This window comes from Ochotona curzoniae, unplaced genomic scaffold (assembly GCF_017591425.1).
Source record: "Ochotona curzoniae isolate NIBS_2020 unplaced genomic scaffold, NIBS_Ocur_1.0 scaffold_4506, whole genome shotgun sequence".
NCBI lineage: Eukaryota > Metazoa > Chordata > Mammalia > Lagomorpha > Ochotonidae > Ochotona > Ochotona curzoniae.
Window position 1 is genome coordinate 45,242,997 of NW_024467119.1, and position 24,224 is coordinate 45,267,220.

Consider the following 24,224-nt stretch of genomic DNA (forward strand, 5'->3'; position numbering starts at 1 on the left):
ACAGTGCCAGGAAGGAGAAGTTAGACAGTGCTGTGTCTTATACCCAGAACCTTTGTTCATGGAATACATCTCTGTAATAGGAAAAAAGTAAGTGATATAAAGTTACTGCTCTTGTAATATCACCCATTACTACAAAGGAGTCTTCAAAATTTACTTCCACCAACCTATGGAGTATTAACAATGGCTTTATATCTTATACATTTAATTATGCACATGATGAAATACTATAGTGGAGCAGGTGCATAAGCAATAGTTTTATATCCTGAGCTAAGAGAAATAAATGGCAATAGCCAAAATCTTATATAGCACTTACCATGTGCTTGGCAGTATTTTATAATTTTTAATAATTTGAGAGGCAAAGAGAGAGAGAGAGAGAATATGAATATGCAAGTGTTGGTGTGCTGTCATCTGTCAGACTCTCCAGATGCCTGCGATGGCTATAAATACACTGGGCTGAGGTCAGGAGTTGGGAACTCAATCCATGTCTCCCATGAGGGTGGCATAAACCCAAGTACTTGAGCTGCATTTTATGATTTGCAGGAGCTGGGAGCTGGAGTCAGAAGTCAGCCATATGAGTATTAAAGCTAGGTACTCAAGTATGGGATGCAGACATCTCAATCACCAGATTAAAGATAATTCTGTTTGGCAATATTTTAAGATCTATACTTATCTTAACTCAGTTGGTTACTGCAACTCCATATTAAGTTCAATGATTATGAAGACAGTAAAGCACAGAAAGTTTTGGAACTTGTCCCAAATCACATCACTGGTAAGGTAGAGTACCAGGACCTGAGCTCTGGTGGTCCATTCTAAAGTAACTAGTCTATGCTGCTTAAGTCCTAGAGTAATGTAATCATAAAAATGTATAAGGAAAGTATTTACATTTTTCAAAGTAAATGCAGAAAAAAAGAAATTAGCTAACAATCTTATCTTTTATATGGCATTAGAAGATCTTATTATAACAATTTTTACCTGTTGAAATATTTGAAGAATTGATGAATACTTTCTGAGCTCAAACCTTTTTCTAGAAGATCAATGTCTGCACGGCACATTGTATATAATTTAATTTTCCCAGCTGAACATCTTGACACTATATGAACCATGAATGCATGAAATAGGAATTCCAAATGCCTTCCACATGGTGAGGGGAACCTTAAATATTTGTGCAGGACACTCATGAGTAGTCTGAAATTAAGTTATGCCTGTACTTAGTGACTTTTATTATGTATGCCTAAAGTATTAGCACTTTGCTCTGAGTAGAAGCCTGAGGTGATAGATAGATGGGTCTGCTGTCTGTATTTAGGTACTTTGTTCACTTCCTGAGAGCTGTGTAGAAGGCATGTGGATGCTCATTAAGTTTCCAGCCATTCCCCGAGAGCAACAGGTGGCAAATCAAAGCTTCCCTGGTATGTCACGGCTGATTTCCTCAACGTCTTGGAAATAAGGGATTGTATTTGTACGCTTTCTGCATTCCCAGCAGATAAGGAGGGCATGAATAGCAGCAGGAAGTAATTTCAAAGTGTAAACAAACACACTTGTCCAGGTAGATTATGACTAATATTCCTTCTATCACCCAATCTATATCCATGGTAGTTCATTTTTTAAACACTACTGCTTGTTCATTCTCTGACTTACAGTTAATTGCCTTGTGGCTAACCAGAAGCAAGTCAAATTAAGGAAAAATGAGAATCCCAAGTTAGTGAAATTCTACTGCAAATTGTAAGTGAGTAACTGCATTTGTAAGTATCCAATGAGCACTAATGGCCATAGTGTGTTCCTAAGTTGTCTCTTTTTCAAGGTTGCTTTTTTCTACTGGCCAGTTTTTATACTGAAAAAACAGACTCATGTTTTGAGAACAACAAAGTTAAATTTACTGAATTAAAAGTGGCAACTAAAATTGAAATTAAATATTGGATGCTTGTCATTATGTAGGAAAAATCGTGTACTGGTGAATAATGGAAAAAATTTTTAACAACTGACGATTTTCTATAGACAGAAAAAAATAAGAGAAAACAGCAGAGCTACCTGACCTTGATCAAGTATGTCTGCCAAGTTTTTATGATCCTAAGAATACAGTGGAGTGGAAGTGGCACATCACCAAACTCATTCTCAACTTGAACAAGGTTAAAAAAAAAAGCAACAAATCCAGATTAGTCAATAGATGACTAAGGAAATGCCAAGGGAGCAATGGAATGTTTTTGATGATGAGAAATAACCATACTAGAATATGAATAATTAATAATGACTTAAATAATGCATATACAAAAATATACATATTCAAATATTTGTCTTACATGGAAAAAATAATTGCTTCATTCCCGTATATATTCTATCCCTCAACAAGAAAGTGACTTCAGCTCAGAAAAAAAAGGACAATTGGATTTCCAAGGACTGAGGTTCTTGTTAGATGACCTACTACTGGCAATACTGCTCTGTTAACCTACAAGTGCTTACTGCAAGAAGCTCAGTTCCAGCCCTTCCACGTGCCCTCTAGCCTATTTATCATGCTATCAGGCTCTCTTTTAAAGAATTTTTAATTGCGCATGCTTATGGAGTATATTGTGACATTTCAATTTTATATATATTCAATTACACATGTACATATGAATGTATAGTATATTGATCAATCAGAATAATATTTGCCTCCTCTTGTCATTACCTTAGGCTGGGATGCTTTCAACTCCTCTTGTCTATTTGCTCAGAGAATATATAACAGATTATTCTAAGCATTCATCACTCCACTGTACTGAGGGGCCAAATGAACTTATTCCTCCCATCTGTGTTTTGCTACCCATTATCCAAACATTTCCCTTGGTTGTTTTCAAATGCTGAATGTGGTTTTCTTAAATACATTTTAAAAAATGAATCATTTATGAAGAGCTGTTTTTTTTTTTTCTTAATGTGTGGATATAACTAAGTGAGTGGTAAAAATGTCTTCTACAAATTGATCTCATTTACTTTTGAAGTGAAGTGACTCTTAAATCGGGCACAATGGCTCATTGGCCAATCCTCCCCCTGCAGGCACTGTGATTCCATACGCGAGCTGGGTGGTGGGTGTCCAGCCATTCCCATCCAGCTCCCTGCTTGTGGCCTGGGAGAGCAGTGGCGGACAGCCCAAAGCCTGTACCCAGGTGGGAGATTCAAAAGAAGCTCCTAGCTTCAGACAGGTGCAGCTTCAGTTGTTGTGGCCATTTGGGGAGTTAACTATTGGATGGAAGATCTTTCTGTCTCTCCTCTCTGTAAACCTGCATTTCCAATAAAAAATAAATAAATCTTTAAAAAAAAGCAACTTCAAATTGTGGAGTATACTTTTCATGGAAGAATTAAAAATTTAAAACATACTAAAAAGACATATCCAAACTATTGTGATTCTAAAATTAAACAAAAAGCCAGAACCAAAGTATCAGAATGCTAACTTAGAAGATGTAGTTTTCATGTGTTACTTATACCAGTCATTCATAAATTCTTTTATTTGATTTCATGTGATCTCTGAAAACTCAGTAACAACCTATCTTTCCCGAGATCATTATTTCAAGGAGCTCACAAGGCAGAAACTTCTGAAAGCAGTGTACACTGTCCTCCACTGAAAGTAAACATAGCGATTTTAGAATGGACTTGTACACACTAGATTGACTCTAAACTTTGTATGATGAGAATAATATCTAGAAAAATATATTGGCACTAAGTTATCCTGTCAAATGGCTCCAGAATATTAAGATAATTTGAATAGAAACTTTTTAAAATAGAAAATCAATTTTAAAGGAGTAACTACAACTGATGCAGTAGAAATGTCAGACTTGTCAGTTGCTATGTGAAAGACTAAAAACAAAAAGGTTTTTTAAACTTTTAAGCTGTTTAAAAACAATCAAAATGGTTTTCTCCACTTCTGGAGGATCCTTCCTTCCTTAATGTTTGTTAGGATGCTAATTCTGGAAAAATTTGATTTGATAATAATAAAATTGGGACGTGAAGGCAAAGAGATACTGTAGACTTTAAAAGTTCATATAATTTCCACTGAAACAGCATTTTCATTTATTCACGAGGCATGGGATGTTAGTGAGCTATGCAGTCAAGATAGAAACTGCAATCATTAACAACAGGTACTTAATTTTCAAGTTAAAAAAATGGTTGTTTGAATGAATGTTTTTAAAGCACTTACTCATAAAGAAAAGGCATTCTATTTACAGTTTTCATGCCAACCTCCTACCCCCTCCCCACTTCCATTTTCTTACACTTTGGATGATTCTCACAGTTACAGATCTATGAAATCAAGACTGTCCGTGCAGTATTTACCTTTATCCCCGGAAGTCCAGGAAGCCCAGGAAGCCCTGGTTCACCCTACGTAGGAAAATCACAAGTATTATAGAACGATATGCACTCAGTCACTGTAGTGGGAGAAAATCATGGCACATGTTTCCAGCTGAATGCTTTTATAGACATTAATTTTTAGAAAATAATCTCATTTCAAGATGCTTGATGATAATGCTACTCAGACAACTCTTGATTCAGTGATAGGTTGACTATTCTGCACATTTTCCAGGGTTTTTCCTCTCTTACCAGTTTCTTGTTCACTGGCATCTCTATGAGAGGCTGACAGTGGGGAATAACAGGAGAGAACTTCTTTGGTAAATGATTTGTTGGGGAGGTGGATGGCATTTGCTGAGAAGAGGGTCATGTGTGCATTCTGGTAATGCGTTACTCTTTTATGTCAGACAATCAAGAGTTGGCTGTATGAACAGGTGTTCACATCAAAACACTATAAACCAAGAGCCTTCCTCACTTAAGAGTACGTTAAGATTTCTTTTCCATTCCTGAATGATGAGAAAATAAATAAATTATTAAGATTTCGATTAACTCCAGTCTGTCTTTCTGACAATTGTTGAGTCTGGCCAACCCTGCTTAACAGCTTAGTGCTAATGGTACCATGCAGCTGTTCCTGAATACAGGTTTGAGATTAAGTGGTACATTTTGGGTGAGCACACTGGAGTCAAGCAAAACCTTCTCATTTTCAAAGAATTGGCGACATTATTTTAAGCACAAAGTATGGTGACAAAGGTTACATTGCTTAGAAAATTTCCTAAATTCCATTAAGGAGGCATAGAAGATTCATAGGAGAAAATGGAAGTTCATTTTATTTTGGATTAATATGGCTATTATGTGCGGAAATAACACCTGAAGGTAAGAGTCACATCATTTCTTGATGGTCAGAGGAACAACTATACAAAAAGAGATAGGAGCATCAAGCTAACAGTAAAACGGTAGAAGGAAGCACTTCTAATTTAAATGCATTAACAATCTTCACTGTATGGAGAAACAACTAAAAACAATCAGATACCATGTTTAGGAGAAGCTATGGCTTGCTTTGGTTATTATCACAAATGATTACAGGTACTATGTATTTAAGATGTGTGATTAGACACACACACAAAGACACTATAATTTCCTCACTGGCAGAGGGAAAAGTTACTTCAGGAATATAGAAGAAATAATATTCTGTTTGGAACCATATCAATGAATGTTTGATTGTCAGTACTGGAAAAAAAAAAAGGAAAATATCAAGTGAGAGAACAAAGGATGATTTTAAGAACTTGGCTATTGTCCCATTAAAAAGCTACTTGTCCATGTAGATTAAACTTTACAAAGTTACAATACTGTTCGTCTGTTTTTCTTTTCTTTTTTTACTCTTAAATCAGTAGGTTGGGGGAGATCAAGTAGAAAGGGCTTGCATACATATTTTACTGAAAATCTTCCACTTTAAAAACACTGATTACAAATACAAAGCTTTGCATTACTTTAATAAAAGTCTCCTAAAACCAATTTCAAAAGCATCATATTTGAAACATTTTTGGAAGTACATAGGCTTATAACACTATCTTCCATGGGGAATCTCATCACACTATCCTTTACCACTAAATTAAAATAATTATAAGAATACATTTTTAAAAAGGTGTTTGTATGCACACACATAAGCAGACACACATACTTATCTCCAAATAACGAGAAAGATGTATGAGATATTATGGAATATTTTATATAACAGATTAGGTATTTGCAGATACGTTAAGATTTTTTGGGTTTTCCTTATATTACATGTATGTATGTGTGTATGTGCGGCAAGTTGTGAAGTTGTGCCTCATAATCTTAGATTTTACAAATTTGGCCCTATTTGTTTTATGCTCATGTAGTGTCATAGCTGTTAGGATGAAAGACTAACAGATTCAGTGCTGATCTTTGGGGAACAGACTCTCAGACATGGACGGTGCTCATCGTCACACATCTCCTTTACAATGCTCTGGACACCTGTGGAGTTTGACTTGCTGGAGACTCAGATCATTCAGATACTTTGAAAGGAACATATTTTTATAAGTTGTGAAAATGTTAGGAAGATTAACATGTGATCCAAAAAAATATGTATAAATCTCCAAGCTCATTCTACAGGCCTTCATACATATTCCAACTCAAATATCAATCACACACTGTACCAATGAGGTTATAAAAGAAAATGTAATCTCACTGAGAAATAATTTGCATATTATGACACTTCCCTAGACATCAGACTTTCATAATGAAAAAAGAACACACAGTGGAAAGCTAACCCATGAACTTTTTGCTGTGTTAATATTCTGTACTTCTCTGGAAATGTCCCTAATATAAAAATTTACGTGACAAGGAGTTTACGGCACAGTTTTGCAACAGTAAGAAAGAGTGCCATAGGAGAACTCTTTGAACTGATCTTGCATTCAGTTCAGTTTGCCCTTGTCCTAAATAAGCAGGAAGCATGGAAATACTCTGCTCTTAAATACATGTGGGGGTAATATTGCCAAAGGAAGGCAAAGGAAGTCATAATATAGTGGGAAGTAAGATTATGTTAAAGCAAAGATTCAGGCTCAAACATGAAGGAAAAGATGTTCATTTCAGGGGACACATTTGTTAAGATGGGTTGTAAGCTTTTTATCTATCGCTTTGCTCAGTACTACTTGAAACTGATTTTTAATGTTCAGCAAAGGAAATCTCATGCTTTCAAATGTAAACCTATAAACTTGGAGTATGAATTTAAAATATTTCTAAATAAACATGATAAAACTATGTTTTATTAAGCAACGGAGAATAAACTTGGATTTTCCACTTTGAAAAGAGTAGACCTTATATAAGAGTATAAAAGATTTGTTTCTGTTTGTGTTTTAGAGAAATGACAGTTTTGAAGACTTTTGACTTTTAAAATAGCAAATCATAAATTTAAAGTTATTTAAAACATCCTCTATTTTCTTAAGAACCAAGAGAATAAATTAGATAGAAGATGAGTTGCTTTTTAAAACCAAAGCAAAGAACATATGACTGCATCATCAACCCCACATTTCCTAAATAAAGAATCCACAAAGCTTCATAGGAATCAAACAATGAAAATTTCACAGTTCTGCTTGTTTATTGGGAGTGTCTCAGCTTTACCTATCTAAATTACTATTCTTACATTTTTAACTTCAAGGGGAAAAGTGAGTCTTTAAATTATGTCAATGTTGAAAGACCTCAAAATTATTTCCATCCTACAAATTTACAAGGCTTTCTCAAACAACTTCAACAACCTGTGAATATTTCCTCACTGTGTTTTAAGGCTTCAAATGACAGCAAAAAGAGATATATCCTTTCTTCCTTCCTGCTATTAAAAGAAAATCCACTCTATTTCATTCTGCTATTAAAATAAATTCTATCTACTCTCACTTTTATTAGGACATCAATTACTGTTATACAAAGGTAAAGCCATAATATTAAGAAGTTTATCTTAATAAGAAATTTAATTTCCATTTGCTTGTTGTTATTTAAAATCTGACTGTTCTGGGCATTGATCTGCAGATGCTTGATGATCAACTACCAAAATTGTTTCTTGTCTCAGACCAAAATAAAAATATGAGTAGAAGCATTTTCACAGAAAGTTTGTGAACCTACTGTTGGTTTGAAGCACCAATGATAAATAAAACATTTAATTACCCACAGATTGATTGAAGTGCTATGATTCGCACCTCTAACTATAATTTAGATTATTATGAAGCTTAGTTTGTATATCATTCATGGCACAGAGACACAGGATTCACATAAAAGATTAGAAGAAGATCATTATTTGCAATGAAAGGAAAAACTTAATTTAAAAAAATTAGCATTCGCTATTAAGCAGTTTAGCAGATCCATGTCCTCTCATGAAAGGTAGAAACATGCAGTTTACCTTCAAGCATGCAAGCTAAGTTGTTGGCATTCCAACCCCATTGGTCTTTGTTAGGTTCAAACAGCCAGCCGAGTGTATTCAAACCTTAGCTCATAAAGCATCCTTTTACATGGACATTGTATGTTTTCACATTTTGCTATGGTCAGCATCAACACCTTTTACAATGCAAAAGAACCAATAACACTAGGTATTCAAAGCATGAACACTGCATCAGTTTGAAGTAATTGGCTTCAGATTACACAGTGGGTAGCAGATACAAAACCTTGAATATGATACATCACAAACATCACCCCAGACAGAGATGTTACCTTTTGCCCTGGACGACCAGCTTCTCCAGGTTCTCCCTGGCCAAAGAGGGGAAAAAAAGATGAAAAGGGGAAAGTTTTACCAAGAATTGCTTCAAACCTTCTGACCCCTGGATACTTTCACAAAGATAGCCCCACCTGCCTCTTGATTGCAGGTATGTATTCTGTTACTCTACATCTCATTAGCCTCAAACAATTTTGTTGCTGTGAATATGCTCTCAGATCACACATGGATCCATTTTCCATGAGAATTAAGTGGAAAGGGAAGAGAAGGCAAGATTTTTTTTATTAAAGCTGTCACCAAATGGCCCACGGATGCCCCCATGTTAGGTTTAGAAACTGATTACTGCAGATCAGGAACTGACTTTCCACCATCAACGCTGGTGAAAGGGAGGAGAATATAAAGGCTGATAAAAATAATCTTAACTCCTGGGGTCCAAGTACTTGCAAGGCTATAATTACCTTGATTCCTGCAGCAGAAGATCCGGGGTCACCCTAAAACAAAACCCGTAAGAGGTTACACCACAAGTTAGAGGAACAAGAAAGGGACCCTGAAATTAACTGGCCTTCTTCTGCTCCATACTACTTGGTACCAGTGTCAACTGCTAAGATGTCAGCAGCTTCCAAGATAAGTAAGTACCTTCTCCCCCCCCACCCCCAAAAGCACATTTATACTTTGTACGTAAAATGTGTATGAATTACATTTCTTGAAACAAATATAAATCTACAAACACACATCTCTTCTCCTGTTCCAGTCCTAAAACGTATGCTTTCTTGTATCCTTAAGTTACAACAGAGCGATCTGGAGTTTTCTGTGTACCCTGTCTCTAAAACCTATTAGGGTCACCAGCTATCATTAACGTGGAGTTCTCTGACCCTTCTGGTCTTCCAAAAGTCAAGGTTCAACAGATGAAGTCACCAGGTTAATGATGTCAGGTTGGAAAAAGCCACGCGGCACGGATAGGCTCGCCTTTCTCGCAAAGTGCCTGTAATAATTACAACTGCATGGGCTTCCCAGCTTCGTACTTATTTCACTGTAACACGGTCACCAGAAGTCACAGAATGATGGATGATTTGTGAGTGATGGGGACACATGGGAGCGCTGAGCGTAAGTCTTGAGACAGAATCTGGTTTTTTGAAAGGCACAATATTCCAACCAGATTGTGTGACTCCATTTCTAAAGCAATTATCTGCTAGTAGGGGTGAGCAGATGGAACAACAAAGGGGAAAAAATGAAATGAGAGAGGCCAGCACAAGGCCTAGATTTTTCAACCCCTTCTAGCCCCTCTATCCCATAAACAGATAAAGAAAAGCAGAAAAACATGCTTATTTGAGACTGTCAAGAAAATAGAAGCAGCCACAGGAGAAAAGCACCTACAAGGATTCCTTCAGCTGTTGCATCTGCACAAATGTTCAGAGCTCTGGGGGTCTATTTCCTCGTTCTAGATTCCAGAAGCTGCTCATCAATCTCTTACAGAGACAGACCTCAGGTCTCGGTGCATGGAGCTCTGTCCCCTCCCACCTCCCTACCACCTCAGTTCCTTTTCCTTTTTCTATGGCCAGCACCTTCCCTTTCTTCAGATCTCAGCTTGAGTGATTTGTCTCCAAGAACCCTTCAAACACTAATGCAGACACATGCCACCTTGCACAAACAAACTCACTGGGTAGTATCATGCTTGACTCACATCTGGTATCACTCACTTTGTCATCGCCTATTTGTTTTTCCTGCTTATTCATCATTTGATCATTTGTTGGACAATTAGCTACACATAATCTTATCCTGTATCTATATTATTCAGTGCTTGACCCATGGTATTGCTGAATTCCATAGGTGGTGGATAAACGAGCAAATCTCAAAAACAATTTTTAAAAACAGTTCAGGAGTCAAGGATGAACATTAACTTTGAACTAACCCTGACAAAGGACAAAATGTTTAGAAACAGAAGGAAATGGTAAGTTGTTCAGGAAACAAAGTGAGCTTTTCTAACATCTGTAGTTGTTATTGCCTAAGGAGAACTTAAAAAAAAAAAAAGAAACAAAATGTAAAGAAGATGAGGATGCTGAATACTGCCCTATAGAACAACACTGATTTCCCCTCCAAATCAATAACCTTCAGTTGTGTTCCAAGTAGGAAATGAACTAAATGTAGCTACTTTTGTCAATTTTTACTAAAACAGTGCAAACGCCATTCTAATCAGTGAGCCAGATTTACTGTGTTTTGCACAGTAAGAACTTTGAACTCACAAAAGTAACTTGGACCTTGCAGTGTTCCTTATTTCATTCACCTCATCTATACTTGCAAGACCTCAAGGTGACATGATAAGTATTACTGCATTCATTTAATAAATGAGAAAATTGGAGCAACTGCAGGTTAAATGAATTTGGGCCTTCCTAAATTCTATTACCAAGTTCCTTTTATTAGAATGAGGAAAGAATTTTGGGTTTCTTTCATTTTGACAGCAGGACATATGAATTTGTAAATAAGAGGAACTTACTTGTATGAAGTCCTGGAAAACTTTTGTATTTTAACAGGTAATCCACTAAATATGAATAATGACTACATTCAGTTCTCAGAGACAGAAGATGGAAAGAAAGGGAGTTTGCTAAAAGGCTAATTTACTTGTGGGAATATGAGCAGTTTCATTTTGTGGCCCATTAAGAGCTACGTTTTACCTTAAAGCTTCAGAACTGCAGGACTGGTACAATAACTCAACTCCCTAATCCTCCACCTTGAAGCACCAAGATCCCATATGGGCACTAGTTGGTGTCCTGGCTATTCCACTTCCCATCCAGCTCCTTGATTATGGTCTGGGAAAGCAGTGGTAGATGGCCCAAAGCCTTAGGTCCTTGCACCCATCTGGTAGACCCAGAAGAACTCCTGGCTCAGGATTGGCTCAGCTCTGGCTATTGTGGCCATTTAGGGAGTGAACCACCAGGTGAAAGATCTCTCTCTCTCTCTGTAAATCTAACTTTCTAATAAAAATAAATCTTTTAAAAAATGTAAAACTATGAAATCTCAAAAAGTTTTTGTGACTTTTATGTGGCAAAGCAAGCATCGGAAGAAATTCAGAGCTAAACATTTTAAAGGATAATAATGCAAGTAGGGAATATAAAATTCTGTGTGCTTATAATTCCTCTCTGTACTCCCCAAGTGAAAATGAACACAGGATTAAAATAGAAAGGAAAGATCGCAACTGTGCCTTCAAAGTATGCTCTTTGCTTCATAAGTAGGTTTGGAAATAAAAATTTCCTCAGGATAAGTTACGGATGAGAAAAGATTCTTGAACTAAATGAATTTGACTTTACTATTTGTATTTGAAGCATAGTTTCAATTTTTTTTTGTGTTTATTTTCTGGCACAATGCAAACTTAGCAGATAATTATTTGTGGATGCTAATGAAATATGCATTTATATATGAAGTAAACATGATGATTTAATTTTAACACTCATTGATTAATTCAACACATATTGACTGGGCATCAATTATTTTAAAGATGTATTCTGGATACAGAGATGCTGGGGGTTAGGCAGACATCAGTGAACAATGCAGTCACAAGCCTTACCCCTATCCTGCATTCATAATAATAATTATTAATATATTTATATAATATAAACATTTTAGGTTGATAGCATGAAAAATGCTTCTTTTTAAAAGCATTATCTGGAATAGGAAGACACTTATGTTTGGGAAATTCTGTTTCACTGTGTATACACAGAAGTTGCAGCAATCAAATGGATGCAGGAAAACATTCTACCACCACATAAAATCTAGAAAATTAGCTAAAGAAAAAAAACTGTAAAGATTGTTCACTCAATAAATGTTTATTATCTTCTAACTATGTTCCAGGAAGTTGGATCGGTGCTGGGAAAAATCTGGCATCACACTTCTTGGTGTATTTATTTTTTCTTTTTCAGTGAGCACAGCGCCCAGGGTTACAATAAATTGTGGCAAGGGCTATGAAATGGATTACCAAGAAGCTATGGAGTATGGAGAGGGTAATTTAACTCATCCAGAGGGGACCAGATGATGCCTCAGGGAACTGGCTTATACATTTAAGGTAGTGGACTGAAATGGATTGAAGAATAAATGAAATGGGAAAGTACAAAAGGGAAACTGAACAGTTTTGGGGAAAAGGACAGAGTGCAAAACTGTTTAAACTAGGAGAATAAAATATGCTAAGTTACAGTAGGTTTGTCATTGAATGGAGTGGAAGTTGCCAATGGGACAGGCACTCGAGTGTGACATGAGGAACACCAGTATGGCTGGTGGCTCTGAATCTGGTGGGATTTCTGAAAAAGATTCAGAGAATGCAAATCAAAGATGCTACATAGATGCTAAGTAAAAACACAGCATATTCACAGGGATCCAAAGTGGGGAAGCCAAGGAAAGGAAGACACAGGCAGTGCCAAGAAACAAAAACTGCACTGCTCTATCAACAGATAAAATTGTGAATCATAGAGTGACCTGGCCAAACCATTCAGTGTGCTGCATCAAGCACTCACAACAAGGGAAGAGGGAGAAACAGCTCATAATTCATTTCTACTTTTGATCATTGGATTAGCACTCCAAGCAGTAGAACGTGATCTTCCTAAACATGACTGAAATTGGTCTTTGGCCTGATGCTTAAACAAGGAGTGTACTGTGGTTGTTGGCCACAGAGAAAACCCAGCCTTGTGGATTTTACAGTTCCACAGTATTTCCAGACAGCCAGTCTGGGAAGGCTGAGATTGCTTTACCATCCAGAGGCACTGAGTTGGATCAAAAGAGGAAAAGTCCTATTAAAGTACATCAGTCAATGACGTAATTTACTACATCAATGGCAGAAAAGAAGCCCTGAAAAAAAGTTCACATCTCAAATTTGGTAAGGGATGAATGAATTTCACATACTGAACACAAAGGAGAGAAGAGTGTTTCCAACATGTTGGAAACAAATCATATGACAGAAGCAGGAAATGTTTAAAAAACACATCAAAAATTATATTCCAATTACAGCATTCTTGGGATGAACGCCACAGGTCAGATTACATATTGCACACATTACACAGTCCTGTTTACAATCTTCTGCTTAGACCCATTCACAGTTTATAGAAATGATCTTTATTTTAACTGAGGCATGCTTTGTTATTTAATGGCAGTTGACTAATAAAGTTTTCTGATTAAAAAAAAATCAATCTATTTTGTTTCAATTTCCATGTGGTATGAAAAGTTAATTGAAAGATTATTATGTGTTCATCAGTATCGTAACTGATTTGCATTAATATATAAAAAAAGAACACTATTCCTTTGAGATAAGTCTTTTCAAAGCAAAAAGCTGTTTTACTATTTTGTAGAATTAAAATTTTAAAAATGCATGATTAACAAATCCTGTTTTGATCTATGTTCCTCAAATGGAGCTTTAAAAATACATTTTTAAAAACATAAAGTTCTTTATATAAATCCAAAAGGCATCGTTCAAACTTTATGCCCTTATTTCCTTCCCTCCCCCAACTGGAAGAACTTTCCCTCTGTGTAGAATAATTTTCTTTCTTTTAAGCAGATTGGCAACCAGGGCCAAATTCAGCTGCCTGAAAGGCCTATGAGCTAAGAAGAATTTTAACATTTTTGAATGGTTAAAAAAAAATCAAAATAACCATACTATTTTATAACATCAAAAATTACATAAAATTATTTTTTTTTTTGCAACCAGAAAAAATGTTCTACTGGAATATAGCCATACTAATTTGTTTACGTGTTGTCCACGGTTACTTTCATGCTACAACAGCCGAGCTGAGCTGTTGTGACAGAGACCATATGGCTCACAAAACCTAAAATATTTATTTTCTGGCCTTTTACGGAAAAAAGTTGGCTGACTTTTACATTTAAACAAAAACAACAGACTTAAACACAACACTGAAGTTTATATATCCAGAGTTTCGGATTTTGACTTCAAGAGTAGTCAAGGCATATCACTGACCTCACTTGTATTAACATATGCGTGTCACATTTGATAGCAACATGATACTTGGATTTGGCAGGTGAATAAAAAGGGCCAGCAGTACTGGAACTGAAACTGGCTCCAGCATATTCCCCAGGGAACATTTGGCAGTGTCTGGAGACATTTTGGGTTGCCACAAGTCAGGGGGTGCTACTGGCACACATTGAGTAGAGCCCAACAACAATGCTGAGCATCTGACAGTTCCCTCAAAAAAGAATTTTATAGCCCAAAAATGTCAGTAAGGCTGAGGCTGAGAAACCCTGGTCAACAAGGGTAAAAGTGCATTCAGTTCCTCAAATAGAAATACAATTGTCACTTGGCAACACTAATTCATTCCTGCCACCATGCCACATGTATATGAATATTTATGAAAAGAAATAACAATTGATTTCTTTTTAATTTTGTCAGTATGTTTTACAACTAACCATTACCCATCTGTACTGTAATAATTTTCAAAGTGCAACAGCCTTATTTTCCATTGTATGCCTAATTGAATAATTATTGCTTTCTTCAATTATTTAGCTTGGATTAAATAAAAATCTACCTGCATCTATTGTAGAATCAATGTTTTAAAAGAACTTTTCTTAAACCTTAACACACCTCACAAGCGACATAAAATATCCTTCCTGTGTCAAAGATACCTGAAAAGTATGAATATAAGTAAAGACTCTCAGGATAATTGGGCAGGAAGGTAAGCCAGAGACTACCACAATGTAACAACAAATTGTTGATAAATACCCAGAATTAGTGAATTTCAAGTTGAAGAAAATTTTTGACTCCATTAAAGGTCTAATCTGTTGACAGTATTCTATCACACTTTTTGATTTCACTCCATTTTTCTGACACGTTCTCTCCTGAAACTGGAACAAATGGAACCACTTTAGACCTCTATTTTTAATATCCCTATGAACAAAGTGAATGCCTCATCTACACATGAATATGTGATTTCATTCCTTGAAAGCTTCATTACTAAAAGGTTAACTATGCACTTTCTAGAATGTTTGACCTTTAATTCTACTTTAAAAACGTTTAAATTTGTGTACAGGAGTTTTTGAATTATCATCTTTTACACATCAAATATTGAAGTATTTTATAACCTTGGAGCATTATCTCTGGCTTTGTCATATTAAGCTACCCTCTCTCTCTCTCACCTCCTTGCAGATCTCCCATTTCCATGACTAGAAAATAACATTTCCTGCACTTGTGGAGACTCTTTCATATTAAGTAGAGCCCTACCTTTTCGCCTGTATCGCCTTTCGGGCCACTTTCTCCAGCATCTCCCTGTGGAGGAAAAAAAAAAACAAACCAAAAAAATTCAAAATATATCTGTGATGTGATTCAGAGTTATTTTCATTATAATGAAGCTTTTTTTTCATAAATACAACACATAAAAAAAATCAGTGGTCAATGTTCTACACAGCTAACAGATTTTTATCTGACCAGCTGCCTTATATCAATAAAATAAATTTATTATAGTAAACATGTAGAATAATTTGTAACTATTCTACAGTTTTATAGAAAGCAGAAACTTATTTGCCTGCTTTTCAGTACCTCTTGTTGGACATACAAGGCCTGGTAATGCTGTCTCTCTGTTCACTGTTCCCAGTTCCACTCAAGACTTGAGCAATGGTTCCATCTTGACAGTTGCTGCAGTCTGTCACATTACCTCTCTGTCCTTTGTGTCACTTCTGCCACCTGGTCGCATCTTCCCTTTTCTCTTCTACCTGTATAAACCCCATCTCTAATCTCCACAGTCTCCAACAGCACCACTGAGGCTCTCACAATCTGTGGGAATGAATATGTACTGATCTGGGCTTGCAATGGCTTGCTTTATGTTTTACTAGAAAAAAAAAGTTTTCATTCACAGTTAAATGAATTGGAGATACATTTAATGATGATTTTCTTGTTATTTTTAGGACTTTTCATTGCATGTTCCCACAATGACATCTCCTTCCTAGCCACAAAACCATGCACTAGAAAGAAAGGAATTCCTTTTTGTCCTTTGTGTCCTTAAAATCTGAATTCTTTACATGATTCCAGACAACAGGGTGGAAATGCACAGACTCCAGGGCCAAGGAGACCAAGTCTAGTTCCAGCACCTACTGGGCAAATGAGATTCTGCATCAAGTTTCTCATCTCTAATGCAAGCTTCCAGAGACTTCATGCAGTTAGAAGCATCAAGTTACACACTGTGTGTAGAGCCATGAGGACAGTAACTGGCACATCATCAGCTGTCACTGATGGCCAGTAGCAACAACAATGTCATTGTTGTTCGTGAGCATAGACTGGAAAGCCCATATCTAGCCTTGTTAAAGTCTCTTTTCTATCATTCAGAAGACTCCCTTAAGCGAAGAGACAAACTATTAATAATAGTTAGTTGAGACAGTGGGCACAGGTGATGGAAAAGAACAACTTTTAATTTTTCCTCTGCATCCTCTTTCACCATTCCAAATTAGCATGAAGTAAGGCCACTTAGACACTTGTCCAAGGTTGAGTGGTAGCCCAAAGTGAGCCACAAGGGTCACAGACATTTCCTGTGATGAGTCTCTGGGATGTTGCTGACATCACTCCCTTTCCTGTCTTAACAAGTCCGTTTTTCTTAATCTAGTTACCGTGAACACATATGACAAATTAATGTACTCGTAATCTATTATGAAGGATTTTTAGTGGGCTGTTTATTTACCTGCTTCTAAAAATTGCTTAAAAACCTTTCAATTGAAAAACAAAGCAAACCTTCATATTGGGAAAACTGGCTTATAGGGGTTATGAAGTGGAGGGTTTGACTGAATCGTGTCCTCTGGAAATTGTCTTTTCTGCTTCTCTATCTTGCTCATCTCCTATCAAAATCATTATCTTTTTTTCCTTTACAGTAACAGAAAATAAACCTACACTGAAGACATTTTCTTGATCTACAGATGAAAGTCTTTGGGAATTATAGATTCTAATATTGATTTGTCAGAAAAATTGGATCATTTGAGAAGACAATGTTGAAGTAAGTATCTGAGCAGTTTTGTACCCAGCACAATTCACAAACACTTTAAAAGTAAACAGCATGAGAGCCAAGAAAATAAGCACCACCATATGCACTAAGAATCTAAAAATAACCAGGACAGTCCCAGAAGTAGTAAGGAAAGGAATTTAGGAGAAATTTAGCATGCAACACCCTGCTTCTCCTTTTGTTTCTCTTTCTGGGTTTTATGGGAATTCTTTGTAGAGTAACTTTCAGATAATTGCTATGGGTAAACATCTGTATCCCTTTAACCTAGTGACTTAAGAAGGAGTGGAGAGGGCTGTATCCGCTTTGAAAAGTACTGAAATGGCATTAGCAAGTAGGTAGAACTGAGACTTTTGCAAGTCTAGAGATTTTTGAAAGATATTAAAAAACCTGGAATGCTTAAGTTTGCCTTTCTCTTATTTCTTTAAATTGTTTTTAACTCCAAATTTTGTTCAAACTTAAGAACTATGCTATTTTCTCCTTCCACCAATGAACAGTTTGAGAACAGTGGTCATTACATTTATCCCTCTGTCTCTATCCATCCATCATGTATCACATTACTCCTAGAGTTGAATTTGAGTTCCAATTACATTCTTACCTTTTCTCCTTGCTCTCCAGGTTCTCCCTGAGCAAAACAAAACAAACAAAAAACAGAGATTAGGTGACATTAAATTAGAAAATACCCATGAATCAGTATCAAACATAACAGATATTGAACATATTAGGTACATTATGTGTGACACCTTTTATTTTGGCTGGATATGGAAACATGAGTTTCCTGGAGAACTGGGTATGAATATCAACATCATCTATGATTATAACTGTTTGCCTATTATGTGATTAACGTATTTTAAGATCAGAATTCAGAAACTGTTGTGGGGCATGAAGGATGATAGTATGACAATATGGCATCCTGAGAGACTGCTTCCTTCCAAACTCAGAACCAATCAGGATGACCAGCATGCCCTTAAGGGAGCCTTCTATTGAAAACACTGTGATACATGGATTATTTCAGGGTTTTGGGGACCTAAACTTGGAAATCAATCTTTTCCCCTAATGTGATCATATATAGTTAGTCCTGAACTTGGGTACCTTTACAATGTCATGAACTCTATTCATCTGGTAAGAAGCACATTCCAGATTAGTTGTAGTTCAGGAGGTATTAGTACCTCTAGGAATGACTCTAGAGCCTGGCAGAACGAGTTGAGGAGGGATATCTTCACTCAAAGCAATGAGCAGAAAGAATCAGGGCTAAAATACAAAATTCTGACTAGACCTTAATTTCTACTTTTTCCAAGAAAGGAGTGGAATAGGAATTTTTTTTTTTTGCAAATTATATGCATTATAACATTTTCCCCTGAAAACTGAAGTGTTGCTATGAGATTGACTTGCTTTTAAAAAACATGGTGTTACATTATTATGATTCTGTATTTTTTAGCTTGGAAGCAAGAGTCTTTTCATTTTCTGGAGCTCAACCTGACCTTTGGTTTTCTGAATTTCTGGTCACTTTTACTGCTCCACATCCATCCTGATGGTTGCTAGGCAACATCAGACTAGCTCTATGAACATTCATTAAGCATTTACTTTTATCATTTGGCATGGCGCAAGAAGAGGAAAAAAGACAGGAAAACAACAGTAGTCCCAGGAGGAGTATTTTCTTCCCTTTCTTGATGGACAAAAGATAGGTCTACATATTTTAGATCTGTCAATTGCAATGTGATCTGTAAAATCAGCTGACAGACATTTGTGGGTAGACACACAGGAGCACAGCTGATGGGATTAGACATCAGTTTTTGAACTTCAAGGGATGTTTGCTCATCAAAGGATTTGAGATTGTCTGCCTGTTTGGTTTAAACCAAAGTGCCACCAATCTTTTTTCACTTAGCAGTATATATTATAAAGCATATTACACTTTAAGAAACAAAGAAAATTTTCAGTCCAAACAAAAAATCCCTTATTATATTTTATTCTTATTTAGTAAAACATGACACATCTTTACTCTGCCGTTCATTTGATTAACTGATTATTTTGGTTAAGACTGGAGGTAACCAAATATTAATAAAACTAGTTAATGGTGCTGTGACCACATTTTCAGTTGAACCTGTAATGAGGCACATTTTTAGTTAGGAGGGCCATGACCCATGAGTTCATATATTTTAAATATGACTATAGTTATATTTGAAAAATGGGCTTTCTTGTGTTTTATACATATGCACTCCAGAATAAAGATTTTTAGACAATCATGTTCTATTTTGTTTCTCTGCATTTTAATATTAATTAAAATCAGAAACATAATATATTTGTGAGTCACAAAGGTCTATACTCCAGCAGATATAAGCATTACTGATGCAAAATTCCATCCAAGTGGCACAGTGAGATACTGAAAGTATTATTATGTCCTTGTGGAAATCAAGGGTTACGTGATTCTGCTCGGCTCTGCACTGACCTTTGGTCCTGGTGTTCCGTTCTGTCCCACTGCTCCAGGCAATCCAGGTTCACCCTCAAATTAAAACACAGATACAACTAAGTGAAATTAAATATATTTTAGAAAAATTTAATATATTATAATATTGAATTTGAATACAATAGATAACTAAGGGAGACAACTAGCAAGTTATGCTATAGGAATAAAGAATTAGCAGTCACAGAAAATAAGTGGCCTTTTAGCTTTTGTGGTCCAATAATTTTTTTTTATAATCAAGAGGTTAATAGCTGCCTAGTGGAAATTAGTATCTAGCATGGTGTTGGGAACACTACGGGCATCAAATAAGTTCTTGTTGAGTGAGTAAAGCACACTCGAAATCTAAAACTCTCTTGGTGGAGAAATTTTAAGTGACAGATCAGGTTAGGAAAACAAAGATCAAATCATTTTGTTTTTAAGTTAAGCCTCAGAGAATAAATATTTACAATCCTAAATCTTGAAGGCCAGACACATCTGTGGAAACCTATTTAATTCACATGCACATATTGGACACAAAAGTAAAAAGTAGAGATGCCTCTTGTTTCTCTTTTCAACTTAGTTACAAAATAATTAGAATAAAACATTGAGATTTTGGCTTTCACTTTCATCGGAATGATAGACTTTTGGGCAAAAGATGATAGCTGTTAGGCTAGAAAAATTTTCCACTTTAGTCTTTCTAAACTCCAAACTAGCAATTGTTTTCCATAGGAAAAAAAAAAAAGCCCCTTGAGGTGCTCACAAGATATTTTGGCCCTTCATAATTCCATGTGGCTCAAATTTACATCAACTAGAATTTCATTTTCATTTAAAAACATTCCCAAAGACCTTCACTTTGCGTTCCAATTACTGGAAAACTTTCATCTTTCCATGGAGAGCAGTAAAGTTGCTCTTATGTTGATTTTTCTAAAAGTATATTTAAGGGGTGAACATTTTTCCCAGTGGTTAGGACCCCCACATCTTATATCAGAGCGGCTGGGTTCAATGCCCAGCTGTTGCTCCTGGCTCCAGATTCTTAGTAATGTGGACCTGGGGAGGCATCAGTGATGGCTCACGTACTTGGGTTCCTGCCATCCATGTGGAAGAACTACATGGAATTATAGTCTGCTACCCATGACCGCTAACAGAGATCATTGCAAACATTTAGGGAACTCTGTCTCAATAAAGATGTTTGACTCTCTGCCTCTCAAATTAAAAAAAAATAGTAATAATTAAAAGGTAGACTTTCTTTCTCAGTAGTTTTGGATTCATTAGAAATTTAGTTGGTTTTTCTAAGAGTTATTTTTTTTTTTTTGGAAGGCAGACTATAGAGCAAGAGAGATAAATTCCATATGTTGGGTCATTTCTCAATAAGATGCAGTGGCCAGGGCTGGGTCAGGTTGAAGCCAGGAGCTTCATCCAGGCCTCCCACTTGGACATAGGGGTCCAGATATCTTGGCAATCTTCTGCTGTATTCCCAGGTGCATTAACATGAAGTTGAATTGGAAGCATAGCAGCTGAGATTTGAACTAGCACCAACATGGGCTGTCAGTATTGCAGGCATTGCTTTACTTGCTGTACCACAGTGCCAGCCCAAGAATTGATTTTAAAGATTTATTTTTATTATTTTTTCATTGGAAAGGCGGATATACAGAGAGGAGAGACAGAGAGGAAGATCTTCCGTCTGATGATTCACTCCCCAAGTGAGCACAACGGGCCGATACTATGCCAATCCGAAGCAAGGAGCCTCCTCCGGGTCTCCCACGTGGGTGCAGGTTCCCAAAGCTTTGGGCCGTCCTCGACTGCTTTCCCGGGCCACAAGCAGGGAGCTGGAAGGGAAGCGGGGCTGCCGGGATTAGAACCTGCGCCCATATGGGATCCCGGGCGTGCAAGGCGAGGACCTTTTACCACTTGCGCCACCGTGCCGGGCCCCCAAGAATTGATTTTAAAGAATGTTTCTCAATCACTTGGAGGACAGAAATTGAGCAGTTTTTATTTGGGTTCTCAGCCTCTAAAAATGTTATTAGTAATCACATTTCTTAGGTATCAAATTAAGGTTATTAACCTAACTCTTACAAGTTTCTAGGAAGTACTTTTTTTCTCCCTATTTTAGAGATGAATAAACAGACATACATAAAAGTTAGTCTTAAATTTTACAACTATAGTCAAGATTTGAACCACAATGATCTGGCTTAAGAATTTGTGCTCTTAACAGTAGGTGTTGATATTGGTGAATGAAAGTTTCAAGAAATAGAGGGAGTGTGGATGAATAGTAATTTTTTTCTTATTCTCTTTTCACTTATATATCCCATCTAGAATTGGCCTCTCAAATAGCAAGAAACCAGGATCAAATTTAATGTGCATAAAGATGATCAATGTATATAGATTGTTGAAGTCTATAAAGCCTTATAAAACAGCAAATTTATTCTACAATTGTACTGGATTATCACTACTGAAATCTTCAACTTCTGGAAGAAACTATGTTTCCTGTATAAAGTTACAGTATATTTGTAACTTTCACACTTTCCTTGGTAAAATGACAAAAATGTTGACTTAGAATAATGGGAAAATTTTGATATGCCATTTAGATGTAACAAAGTATAAGCCCTTGGAAACAGAATATGCCCTGAAAGAGGACTATCATTTACTATGCAACCAAAGCAGAGCTATGAAGTCTGTTCTCTTCAAAGAATCCACAACAGGATGCACTAATATCATAACTCATGGTTCCATGCAAAGAAGAGATGCTGCCAGGGAACAGTACACACTTTGTTTTGATTTTCAAAGAATAACCATGGTAGCCAGAGGTATTAAAAAAAATGGGTAAGCCTCTGGAACCAGACAAAATTCATGCTGAGATTCTGAAGCAAAGAAGAGGAATGTTGCTTAGGTGTCTGCATAGCCTTCTCCTTAATATATGAACATCAGGAGACTAAAACTTGAGCTCCCTTTTCCTTTGATTTTATATATTGCTAAAATAACATAAGGGAAAAACTGGGAAAAACCAAAAAAATCAGGCTCATAATCTCATCACTCAACAGTAATTGTTTTCATCTTTTTTGGTTTCCTTCTGGTCTCTAACTTATGCTTACATCTTTTCTAAAAACTGTGAGCATGGGACACAGCTATTTTGATTTTTTATTATCTACATCCCACAGTTGCTTCATATGGTACTCATGATTTTCTTGTGGATAGTTCAGTTAGCTCAAAGTCAATTGCCTTTAATTATTTAGTTCCACATTGTTGAATTCTCAGTTTTTTTTCCAACTTGTGCTGTTAAATTTTGTGAACATGTTTTTATGAATATTTTTCTGTCAAATTCTTTAATTCTGGTATCTTATATCTGTTTTATGAGTCAACAGAAGCATTTTTATGGCACCAGCTCATGTTTCTAAATTGTGTTCTAACAGGACTCTGAGTTTCATTTGCCATTATAGGTGCTGTCCAGGTATTACTGTCTAGAAATTCATCAGCATTGGATATCACATTTCTAATTATTTCTGTGGGCATTTGGGCACAAATAAAATCTTGCCACTATGGAGGAAAAAAAGACAAAAATGTAACTCATCATATTTTCCTGTTTCTAATTAGCCATACCAAGAAATATAGATTACAAATTAGATAACAAGACTATGGAGTATTTTTACTGCCCCAACTGCTTTTCAAGTTGTATGAAAGAGATGTTAAAAATTAAATGTACAACTTTGAGTATTAAAACAAAGCTGCAATAACCTATAAGACATTAATTTAATCAACAATCATTTAGCAAAAATTTGGAGACCTGGGCCCAGTGAGGTGGCGCACTGGTTAAGGTCCTCGCCTTGCACGCCCGGGATCCCATATGGGCGCAGGTTCTAATCCCGGCAGTCCCGCTTCCCTTCCAGCTCCCTGCCTGTGGCCCGGGAAAGCAGTCGAGGACGGCCCAAAGCTTTGGGACCCTGCACCCGTGTGGGAGACCCGGAAGAGGCTCCTTGCTTTGGATTGGCATAGCATTGGCCGTTGTGCTCACTTGGGGAGTGAATCATCAGATGGAAGATCTTCCTCTCTGTCTCTCCTCTCTGTATATCCACCTTTCCAATTAAAAAAAAAAATAAATCTTAAAAAAAAATTTGGAGACCTTTATGCTTAGTGAAATAAGTCAGCCCCTAAAGGGCAAAAATCATATGTTTTCTCTGATTTAAGACAGTCTTCATGTGAAGTACAATATAAGTAGATATATAAAAAAGCAAGCATATACATATATCTTCATAGATGAACTGTATAATGGGGATTAGTACACAGGGAAGTGAAAATCTGT

At 36.4% G+C, this 24,224-nt stretch overlaps 1 protein-coding gene across 3 annotated transcripts in view; it reads right to left on the reverse strand.

The window, feature by feature from the left end:
* Positions 1–24,224, reverse strand: part of COL25A1 (collagen type XXV alpha 1 chain) — a 441,964-nt gene that overhangs the window by 66,271 nt on the left and 351,469 nt on the right. For all 3 annotated transcript variants that reach the window (XM_040966695.1, XM_040966694.1, XM_040966696.1), the window contains exons 13-18: positions 19,937–19,990; positions 18,089–18,115; positions 15,732–15,776; positions 8,983–9,015; positions 8,524–8,559; positions 4,294–4,338 (exon numbers count right to left, since the gene is read on the reverse strand). In XM_040966695.1, the coding sequence (XP_040822629.1) occupies positions 4,294–4,338; positions 8,524–8,559; positions 8,983–9,015; positions 15,732–15,776; positions 18,089–18,115; positions 19,937–19,990 (240 nt within the window). The remainder of the gene's footprint in view (positions 1–4,293; positions 4,339–8,523; positions 8,560–8,982; positions 9,016–15,731; positions 15,777–18,088; positions 18,116–19,936; positions 19,991–24,224) is intronic.